The sequence below is a fragment of the Coffea arabica genome, chromosome 5e (assembly GCF_036785885.1).
Source record: "Coffea arabica cultivar ET-39 chromosome 5e, Coffea Arabica ET-39 HiFi, whole genome shotgun sequence".
NCBI lineage: Eukaryota > Viridiplantae > Streptophyta > Magnoliopsida > Gentianales > Rubiaceae > Coffea > Coffea arabica.
In genome coordinates, this window is record NC_092318.1 from 2,950,788 (window position 1) to 2,962,598 (window position 11,811).

An 11,811-nucleotide genomic window follows, 5' to 3' on the forward strand; every position below is an offset into this window, starting at 1 on the left:
AATGAATTTTCCTAATGAGTAAATTCACATGATCAAAATTATAGCATCCCTACATTCAAAAATTTTCTCAAATTAACTATAATTTTTTTAAAAATAAAAAGAAAAAATAAGCAACAAGAAGACCGCTTGATCCCTGTAAAAGAAAGAAAATATATTCTAAATTTGATTGTAAAAGCGAATTTTGGCAAATAAAAATGTACCCTGTTAGTATTAAATATACAGCATTTAGTATTCCTCAAAAACAATATGAATGGTTAGTTATATACGAATGTGCAATGTGCATGCATCATTAACCAAGAGTCACAATTAATTTGGTGTTTCATAAATGGCAAGATATAACCTAGTGCTGTTATATGAGTCATGATTGCTATTATACAGAGGAAAGGTAGAAACGGTTACAATACAATTGTTTTTGAACTTTAATAACTGTCCATATAAATCTCATATATAATAATTGCGTATATTTTGTCATATTGTATTTGTATGGTGGGGCTGGTCATCGCAGCAGAACCAATCATAACTCGCCACTTAAGCAATTCATTTTGGAAATCCATTTTTTTCCCCCTTATTTTGGAAGCTCATTTCTCATCACTCCTTAAAGACGGTGCCGTCTATAAAAGCTCTTGCTATTGCTCATTTTCTGCTGCTACTTGGTTCGGTGGAGACGTATTTTGTTTCAGGTGCTTGGCCGTGGAAGAAGCTTTGGAGAACTAATGACGAAAGATATTCACTTCTTTGAGCTCAACACCGGAGCCAAAATCCCGGCGATTGGTCTCGGCACCTGGCAGGCAGATCCCGGCGTCGTGGGCCAAGCAGTTGAGATCGCCATTAAGGTTCCCCCACTACCCTTTCTCTCTGAGGTTCTGAACAAATTCTTGTTTGCTATTGTATCTTGTAACGTATATGTTCGCACGAGAAATGAAAACGCTTTCATCAAAAGTGTTCAAACTTATCTTTAATTGGGAGAACCCAAATCGAAATTGATCAAAAAGTAGAGCAAATTGTGTTGTTCTGCAGTTGGGATTGCTTTGGAAGTCAATACATTTTCTTTGCACAGATGACTAGCTATTTAACATGATTCTTGCCTTTTTAATTGGATAACTACCCAAGAATGTTTACCCCATTTGACTTGAATTCGTTTTTATTATCTTTGTTGGAAAAGTTTTCGTCCAAAGAACCGGCTAATTTCTCCCTAGATTTTACCAACACGCTTTTTTATTGTTGGTTAAGATTGAAATTTGAAATGGATTATATTGACATTTATGATGATTATTAGTATACAGTAAGTTTCATACCTTAAATCTTTGCCATGTCTCCGTTTGATTGCAGGTTGGCTACCGTCATATAGATTGTGCTCGAGCTTATGAGAATGAGAAGGAGGTATATTTATTGCAATTTTAGGGCATTGCCTTCTCCAGTTTAGTACACAATGAGAAGTAGGTATATATATTGTAATTTTAGGATATTGGCTATTTAATTTCCTTGGAAAGCATACGTCAACAAAAGGAAAGCTTTTATTCCCATTAAACCATAGGTATCTTTTATATCGTAATGTAGGCTAGTTTTTCTTTTTCTTTGTAGATTGGTTCAGTTTTGAAGAAACTATTAGAGGATGGTGCTGTGAAGAGGGAAGAATTGTTTATTACCTCCAAACTTCGGTAATTTTCCAGATTATATTCCATTCGCCTTGCTGCTAACATCATTTTCTGCACCGCGCTTTCTGTTGTCAATAGGGGATATGCTGACAATTTTTCCAATTTGTGAAAGGACTATTTTAACTTTTCACCTGTGATGATTTAATCAATTCCCAGCTAGCAAATGAAGCTTCTATTTAGAAACTTAACACCCCTATACCTATCCAATTTTTTTTTTTTAATTGTAAGTATCAGGATATTAAGGAATGTCATATGTTGCTTCAAAATTGAAATGAATAGCACATGAGCTTGTGGTAAATTAGGATGACTCTGTATCTTTAAGGTGCAAATTGTCAAAAATAGAAGTTTCAGATGCAATGTGCTACTAGTCGGTAACTTCAGAGTGAAAAGCGAGAATTGCTGAAATGTTAAGGGTACAAAGTGTAATTAGTCAATTTTTAAAAAATAATTGGCAAAAGCTCCTGATTTCATTATGTACTTGTTTACGTTTTAAGAATTTAGATGGTTTCTCACTCATGCAGGTCTTCTGATCACGCTCCAGAAGATGTACCTGCAGCACTAGATCAAACATTGCAAGACTTGCAACTTGACTATGTTGATTTGTACCTCGTATGTTATGATTCTTAACTTCATTTTCTTCCCCTGAAGCAGCATTTTACAAACCATGTCTCAACTTTTGAAAAGCTAGAAATTTGTGGTAAAAAATCAGCCAGGATGGTATATCTGTAATCAAAATGATCTTTTTGCTGTTGTTTTGATGTTTGTCTGTTATGATTCGTGCATTGATTATCTCCCCTGAAGCAACAGTTTAGACACTGTCTGAACTTCTGAAAATCTAGAATTTGCAGGGTAACAATTCATCCAGCACAGTATCTGTAATCAAAATGATCTTTTTACTGTTGATTTGATGTTTGTCTAGCATTGTTTGTTCCTCTTGGACCCAACATTTGATTCATTGTAGACATGAAAATGACTAACTTCTTATTTTGATTCATGGGACATCACCTTGTGGAGATTTTCATGTTGTTTTTTTCTTTTCTTTCACACGTCAATTGTAATTTAATTCTTTTCTTCAAGGTTCATTGGCCTGTACGGAGAAGGAAGGATTCTGTTGGGTTTAAGCCGGAAGATCTTCTTCCGGCAGATATTCCTAGTACTTGGAGAGCCATGGAATCACTGTACAACTCTGGTAAGGCCCGAGCTATTGGGGTCAGCAACTTCTCTGTGAAGAAGCTTGGAGATTTGTTAACTGTAGCCCAGATTCCTCCTGCTGTTAACCAGGTGGAATGTCATCCTTCATGGCAACAGCCAAAATTGCGGGAATTCTGTAAATCCAATGGAGTTCACCTCTCTGTAAGTTTGGAATAGTTTGAAAATTACTCATTATATGTTTAGTTCTGCATCAATTTCTGATTTGTACTTGAGCGTGATTATATGTCTTGTCTTTAGAACTATACAGCTTTTTACGTTAAGGGATTTCCAGCCTGCAAGATAGTACCTTTTTGTCATGGTTTTGACATCCCAATTCACAGCTCAAAAGGTAAAAGAGAAAAGATTAATGAAATGAAGCAAGCAAGCAAGCTTTGACAGAGTCAGATGGAAAACCTGGAAGGCCTGGAACCTCCTCTTTTCTTTCTTTGATCACTAGTGCAGTATGTTGAATTCAACAACAGTAACTGTCCATTCTAAGATTCAGGGACATCAGTATTTGCATTGTCCTTCTTCAACTTGATTAGTCATGATTTTTGTTTTTGTCTATCACAAAACATTTGTCATGACTTTGAAAAATTGAAGCACCTGTAAGAAGCTGTTGATCCATCTTTTTTTAAGGCACCATTTATCCATCTCAACTCTCTAACAATTTATCAAAGCAATGATTCAAATAGCAAACTAAATAGTTAAAAAAAGGGTTGTGGTCAGACTGAAATCTTCTTTAACGGTTAGATCTATATGACCATTTAAACAGGACAATGAGAGTACTTTTTATTTCAAGGCAGTAATACCATACAGCTGAATGATCAATTTTATTTTCATTGTTTGTCTATGATTTGTGCCTCATCTTTTTCAAAATTAAAGATTGAGATATTCATTTGTGCAAGTTTTGACACTACTGGTAATACTAGGAGCACATATCCTGTTAAAATGTTAGGGATTCAACTCTCATCAGTACCAGTTGCAGCAACTGCCTTCCCTTTCCCATGATATAATGTCAAAAGAATCATATTTATCCGTCCGTCTTATTAACAGGGATATTCACCGCTGGGCTCTCCTGGCACGACATGGCTCAAGGGTGATGTTCTTAAACATCCAGTTTTACTTTCAGTTGCAGAGAAATTGGGCAAAACTCCGGCACAAGTAGCTCTTCGTTGGGGTCTCCAGATGGGCAACAGTGTACTTCCCAAGAGCACTCATGAGTCAAGGATCAAAGAGAATTTGAACATTTTTGACTGGTCTATACCTGATGATTTGTTTGTCAAATTCTCTGAAATTGAGCAGGTACGTTTTTGCAGTTCTTAATACAGTTTCTAAGTTAAATCACCATAGAACCATTTTCTAGCTGTGTCCTGAACAACTTGTTTCTTTCAAACTGTGCAGGCAAGACTGTTGAAAGGTACAGGATTTGTCCATGAGACTTTTGGCGAATACAGAACTCTTGAAGATCTCTGGGATGGTGAGATCTGAGGCTGAATCTGATGAAAAATCGATGACTTGGAAAAGTATGGGACCCTGGTGAAGCTCTGGCTAATGGCTATTAAGCTATCTTCTACTGCTTCTACTTTGGCTCTGACTCGAATTTCCTTGCGAAATAAAATAGGACTTTGCTATAATATTGGGGCTAGCAAATTTTTTTTTTGGGGCCAAAGTACCAGGTTCCCGCTTCTTGGAAATTATATGCTAGAGAAAAAGAGAGAGAAGAAAAGGGAAGGAACCCTTTGCTTACTTGATCATTCTTGGTCTAATGCTCATGTCTCTTTACTGCATTTGCTCTATGGATTTCATGGGATCGAGAATTCGATACTTTTTTATTTTGATTTTGATTTGAATTTGTTCGAGGTAGAATTACTTTTCATATATTTGTAGATTATTTGTTCACAACTGGGGCTTTTATCATGTGGTTTTTCAAGTCAAAGGTCATTTGTCAAGACATAGGTGTTTAGCAATCCCTTAATAAGTTGAGCAAGAGCAAATTTTAGGAAAAAAAAATGTTGAGCAAGAGCAACCAACTTTTGATGGACTCAAGGTAAAAAGTAGATGAAAATCTAGGCTGTAATCAAATTTTACTGACTTGATTTTGAGGGATGAAAAGTTATTATTTTAAAAGTGAAAGACGAAAAAATTTATTTGTCGAAATGCGAAGAATGGTTTGAACAGTTTTCTTTTTTATTTCTCTTACTTCCAAGTGCTAAGCTACCATTCTAAGCCAAATATTTGCAGGGTTTCTTCCTTTCTATTTTCAATACTATGTTAGAGCATGTTTTCCAACAATATGTACACTTCACAAATATAACATTATAAAAAGTGTAACATTGCCATTTTTTTAATTATCTTTCCAAATGGACCTTAACTTTTAGATATTTCTGTTTGGTGTAGTCAGAAAAAAAAAAATTAATATTAAGGGGCATTGGATAACCATTTTGTCATTCAAGAGATTCGACTATAATTTAGCCAAACAACGATGTAATTTTGGAATTTGACCAAACCTTAAGGGTGGTTGTAATCAATTGAAAAATAGAGTGCTTTAGTTGTCCGACTATTATATAATAGCCGAGAGCAGATATTAGCTATTACTCAACACAGGCAATGTATTATGCCCATAAGCGCGTAGAACTTGAAGTAGATCTTTGTCTTTTTTTTTAAGGAACACAAATGATACAACTTGAAGTAGTATTTTGAAAATTCAAGAATTTTATATGTTGGTATTGCTTGAATTTTAAGAAGTAGTCAAAGTTAGTTATGCCTATGTAAAATGTTAATATAGTTTTAGAGTCTATCTAACGAGTTCTTAGCGGACAATTGTTAAAATGTAGTTCGCAACTCATAATTAAATACATATTTATATATAATATATATTTTTAATTATGAATTAATACAAATTTAGTATTAAATTATTAATATTTTATGTCATAATATGTATTAGTATTCAACGTACACACTAATTGAAAAAAAAATTTGTGAAATATTTTGAATATATTTATTGAAATCATTTTCAAGAAAATTGGTTTTATATTTTGAAAATGGATATGAAAAAATTCACCAAAATAAAAGTTATAAAAAAATAGTTATTTATTCATTATTCATAGCCATAATTGGTAGTTGTTAACTAAAATTAAGATTTACTAATAAGTTGAAAAATAGAATATGAAAAAAATACATATTACTTGGTAAAAAATTATTGGTAGTGGCTAGTTATCAAAAATGGATAGATTTTTGTTTATACCAAAAGTTCCCTTATCATCAAGAGTAGTTTAGAAAGTATATAAAGTGGCGGATTTTTGTTTACTCCAAACCCTGTTCTCTTCCTTTATATATAGTATAGATAATTATAAATTATAAATATTATTATATACATTTTACATATATAATTATACTCATACATGAGCCGAGCTCTAATTGGGCATGAGTTTGGTATGATCTAAACACGATTCGCATTTAGTTTGGACCTAATATTTAGGCGCAAGCTTCTTCGATCCAATTAAATCTTAGGTTCGGTGAGCTTTTTTTGGGTCTAATGGGCCAATTTCGAGTTAACTCGGCTCCGCTGTCCGGCCTTTTTTGCACGGTGGTTTTTTTAATTTCAAATTTTGATATCACACGATGTGTTATTCTTAGTTTGCTTTCCTAAAGTCAATTTTGGTAATCCACAAGTGAAAATTTATTAAAAGGAGAAGCAAAATGACCAATGAAAGACAAGAACATTTATTAGAACCATGGAAAAAAATATTATCGAGAAAATTTTCAAGTTTGCTATTTTTTTCTAATGGAAAGCGAGTTAAAAAAAAAACATGGACCGACAATCACATGGAAATGGAAAAATTACATTAATCGTCCCTCACTTAATATAGATGTGAAATTTTAATCCTTCATAATTAAATGAATTATTTTAATCCTTAACAAATATAAAATGCCCCCTTTTGGTCCCTGATCAACTTTCTGGTTGAATTATGGCTGGATTCTACCAGTTCCCATCCTCTTGACATTGGGTTTTACAGATTTTCTGGCCTAACTCCTAAGAAAGTTATTTTGACAAATTTTAAAACTTGATTTTGACATCAATCAAGTTCCCAAATCGTTTCAAACATGCTCCAAACTTCAAATCAAACAAAAATCATCACATAAACATAAATCAAATGATCAAACAAGAATCTAAAATTCCAAATTTCCGACTCTATTTTTTCCATAACACTCAAACTTGCAATTAAATTACATCCAATTACAGGAGTGCAAAAAGATTCGGGAATCCGAATATCCACATGATCTGATCCAGATCCGATTTGGTAAATCCGGATATCTAATTCGTCGGATTTTTTCTGGATACAGATCATATGCGGATTTTCCAATTAACCGAATCGAATATGGATCTCAATTTTTTTGAGCTCCCCGGGTATCTGACCCGACCCGGATATAAGGTCACTGTGTAATTTGATATGTTCAACTTTCTTAATTTACCGTCAAACCTGATTAGCATTCACAGTTTGCACGGCATCTCTTTTTAATCAGCACATCTCTACTTTTGGTTTCTTCTTTGTTTCCTTTTTTGTTCGTTTTTCTTTTTTCTCCTTCTACCCCAGCAATGCTCCAGTAGTCCTCCTCCTTGTTTTGTTCTTTGCTTCAATTACTCCAATATTCCACCTTTTCAACTCACTTGTTTTTTCTTTTTTTCTTTTTTCTAAGATATAACCTCTCTAATATGAATGTAATTGGAAAGAGAGTAAAAGACAAAGAAAAAACTTTCTGATCTCCCAACATTCTTGCTTCAGCTTTTATGGCTTTTTCTTGAGTTTTCTATCACTTTGGTTTTTTATTTCTTGTTGAATTTTGTGGTATGGAAAATAGGATGACAAATAAAAAATTTTATTCAAATCTCGGATTCGGATCGGATATCCGAATTTCGAATTCGAAAGTGCGGGTATCCGGAGTGGATACAGATACGGATTGAAAATTTCTTGATCTGCAAAATGCGAACCAAATCAGAAAAACAGCTAGGATCCTAAAGATGAAGAGCCATGAGAAATTTGAACCTAATAATGCATAAACAAGGGACCAAAATTTTAGCCAAAATTTCATTGAAAAGTTGAGAAGGATCAAATTGCAAAAGTGAGCCTTTTTTTATTCGTTAGGGACTGAAATCGCTGATTTTGATTTTGATAGACTAAAATTTTACATCAATAATATTTGAGGGATAATTGGTGTATTTTTCTCCATGAAAATTTACAATTAATTAATCTTTACCAAATTTCAAGGAAGCATTAAACCACCTTAAAGATGGAAATGGGCAAGAACGACCCAAAGAAAACGAATGTCTGTAGCAAACCCATGGAACAAACACCCGCCGTAAAAAGACTAAAACCAAGCAGACAAGATCACAATTATACCAACTCACAAGCAGTGCCGTAGTAGACATGCCCAACATTCCCTTTTCAGCGATTCCATTCCTTCTTCGTCTTTTTGCAAATTATAGGACATTTTTCTATGGGTTAAATGCAAAATGCACTCTTGAACTATGCTTAGTTAGCGACTTGCCCCTAAACTACCAATTTCATTGCAGATTACTTAAAACTAGAGCCAACCAGAGAGGAGAAACAAATCCGGACACCCCTCTCTCTTCCACTGCCACCAGCAACTTTATCCCTGTGCCTTTTCATTTTTTGGGATGAGGATACGTGTCTTTTAGTCTTCACTGAACTTTTTGCCATTTCTATATAATATTAGCGAAATCTGAACTCATCTTTAATCCTGTCTTAAAACAAGTCCGGACATCTGTCTAGACTAGTGCCAGTCAGAGAGGAAAAGTTGTCAGTCATGTGACTGGACGCAGTTGGGAGGGACGTGGCATTAGAAACTTTTCTTACCCTCTTACCAGATTCCGGATGCCACGTCTTTGATTGATTGACCCCTTTTTTGACATCCTACGGAACTTTTCTCCAATTTATTAGGGACTAGCAGAAATATACCGTGCTTGCGCACGGTGAAGAATTGATGTAATGCCCACAATGAGCATTATAGTGTATGAATTTAATAAAGTAGTATTATTGATATTTGCAGTATGATGTGTATAAATTATGTGGTGTAGGTGAGATAATTATAAAGATGAAGAAAAGGATAAACTAACCATTACTTCAAATGACACCGCTATCCGAATCAAGAATCCAAAGGTTAATTAGTAGAAATTATTTTTTTACCATGTACCATGAAATTTGGTAAGCAGCGGATTGCAATTATAAATTAACGATATGGAGAATTTGGCATTAACAAAAATGGAGATAATTAAGGCAGAATATAATAAACTTAATTATTTGTCCCACGCTTAGTGAAACAGATAAAAAAAATTTTGTAGCCAAATAAAGCGAACAGATAACTATTTGTAGGCAAAATAATTTGCTGTGATTAATAGAATTAAAGAACATTAATTACAATTAATATATTTACACAACACGTATAGAAAGATTCTTCCTCCTTTCTCAGGGCATCTCGGCATAACGTTTCCGGCATTTTGCATTTCTATCCATGATATGGTATGACACGAGACTTGCGAAAGAACTACATAAACGGCTCACAAGCATTTCCAACCGCAAAGTAGGGACATTAGACAGGAAGTGAAAGCAGAAGAAGATAACGTGGCATATACATAAAACGGAGAACAAAGTAGCTAATCATTGTTTGATAAAAGGAGAAGAACAGAGTTGGATCAGTAGACATAACGCCTCAATTACAATAAAAAAGTGTTAAGTACCTTTTGCTGAAGCAGGGAAAATAAGTAGCAACTTGTAGCCAGCAGAACCTGGAGGAAATCAAGAGGGCCAGGAAAAATAGCAATAAATGTCAGAAAACTGCAAAGTGTAGAAACAATAAAAGCATGAAAACGAAGATGACAAAGAAAGCATACGAAACATATAGAACTGAGGCAATGTTTCAGCATGAAAGGTGACAAAAAAGGAACAGAGGCAACAAAAAAACTGGGTAGAAGTGAAAGTAAAAATGAAAACTGAAGCAACAAGAGACAACAATGGAATGAAAATGAAAACGATAGAACAAATAGAATCGTAAAACAATTAAAAATGCAGGATTAATAATAATAGCATCGTCAGGTAGAACAAAGCAGTAAGCATGATAAGTAGAAGAATATGGGGGGAAAAGTACAAAGAGTATTACAAGAATAGGGATAGCGAAATTGGAGCAGCACTCACAGTAGATGTAATAACAAACAGCAGGAAAACAACAATAACACTGATTGAAGAAAGACGCACAAGGAAACAGAGGAAAGGAAAAGCTCGAGAAGCGGAGGCAATGCATAAAACGAAGCAAAAGAAGAAGGAAAGCAGGCTGAAATGCAAGGGAAAGAAACTCAAATGATTACCTGGATTCTCTTGCATGCATGAGAACCCGGGAAAGCATGTCTAGAGAGGTGCAAATCTTGCATGGAGACGCCAAAAATTAATGGATTGTAGGCTGCGTATGCTGAGAGGTGACTCCGTCGACCAATAGAAGAAACAGGCAAGGCGTCTACTTATATTGGCTCGATTATTAATGTTTTGTTTTCATTATACTAATCTATCATTAGTATTAGGCTTATGATAATAAGTACTATTATTATTATGATTAATAATATTTTCATCACAATATAGATAATATATTATACTAATCTATCATTAGTATTAGCCTTATAATAATAAGTACTATGATTATTATGATTAATAATACTTTCATTACAATATAGATAAGATATATATCATATAAGAAAATATATAAGAAAAAACTGGAAAACAAAAATAAAGCGAAAAATATTATGCCAAAGGGGAAAAAGATAGTCATGCAGTACCTACAATAGAATAAATAATATTAAATACGGGATAAAGAAAAAATAGTATATTAAAAATATACTAAAGATTGATTTTAAAGGAGGAGAGGGAAAAAAAAGCATGGGTACTATATAAAAAAAAGAAGCAAATACTGAATAGCAAAATAATAGATACAAAAGAATTTATAACTAATATAACAAATATAGACTAAATAGAAGATAGGTATGTAATATATAATATAACAAAATATAAAAACAAAGAAGGAGCGGAAAAAAAAAACAGCATGGGTATATAAAAAAGAAGCAAATAATGGACAGTGACCAATCTGAATTCAAGGGGAAAAAAATAGAAGATAGATGGTGCAGGGAATGTGAAAAATGACAGTGCATGATGACGGAGGAGCAAAAAGGCCGCAACCTACTTAGGACCAGCAACAGGATTTGCACAGCCACGTGATTTGCAGACGAGTAGGAGGACGAAAGACCAGCAACAATTCAACTGGCATTCCCACTTTATATAAAGTTCTTTATATACAATACTTCCAAAGTTAATTAATAAGGTGATGTGACAAATTTACCCTAAATAAATGATCAACTATCCAAATTGCCCACATCTCTCCTCCTTCTTTCTTCTCTAAACTTGCTGGTGATTCTCTTCCTCCACGTTTTCTAAACTACACTACCAAATTATTATCCATCCCATCTCCACTTCAAACTCCCTAATATGGATCTCTCTCTATCTTCTACTCGAATCATCCTCTTCAAACTTTTGAGCTCACAATCTCAATCACCGTCGGCAACATTTGTTATTCAAGAAACTTCTAATGTATGTGACAATTGAAGTTCCTAGTATTATTGATAATATTATGTCTTAATTATTATTATTATTATTGTTGTTGATGACATTAATTATTAGTTACAAATTACAATGTGACATTTCATGCAAAGACTAATAACCATTGGCAATATTATTTGTTAATTAGGAATTCCTAATGTATAATTCAATTCAAAGTCCTATTATTATTGATGACAATAGTTACTAATCACCGGTATTATTGATCATATTAAAATATTATTTTTAGTGGGAGAATGATGGAATTTAAGAAACGGAAAGAGAGATTAGAACCCATGACCTATAAG

General features: G+C 33.8%; 1 protein-coding gene across 1 annotated transcript; it reads left to right on the forward strand.

The window, feature by feature from the left end:
* The first annotated feature begins 602 nt into the window (after positions 1-602).
* LOC113720663 (NADPH-dependent aldo-keto reductase, chloroplastic-like) lies at positions 603-4,715 on the forward strand. Its single transcript, XM_027245374.2, has 7 exons — positions 603-833; positions 1,330-1,380; positions 1,582-1,658; positions 2,177-2,264; positions 2,733-3,008; positions 3,903-4,151; positions 4,251-4,715. The coding sequence occupies exons 1-7, from the start codon at positions 714-716 to the stop codon at positions 4,335-4,337; spliced, it is 948 nt and encodes a 315-aa protein (XP_027101175.1). The 5' UTR covers positions 603-713; the 3' UTR covers positions 4,338-4,715.
* Positions 4,716-11,811: the final 7,096 nt, after the last annotated feature.

Coding starts and splice junctions, on each gene's coding strand:
- LOC113720663 (XM_027245374.2), top strand. CDS start 714: ATGACGAAAGATATTCACTTCTTTGAGCTCAACACCGGAGCCAAAATC. Junction 1,659..2,176: donor TTTATTACCTCCAAACTTCG/GTAATTTTCCAG, acceptor TCACTCATGCAG/GTCTTCTGATCACGCTCCAG. Junction 2,265..2,732: donor ACTATGTTGATTTGTACCTC/GTATGTTATGAT, acceptor CTTTTCTTCAAG/GTTCATTGGCCTGTACGGAG.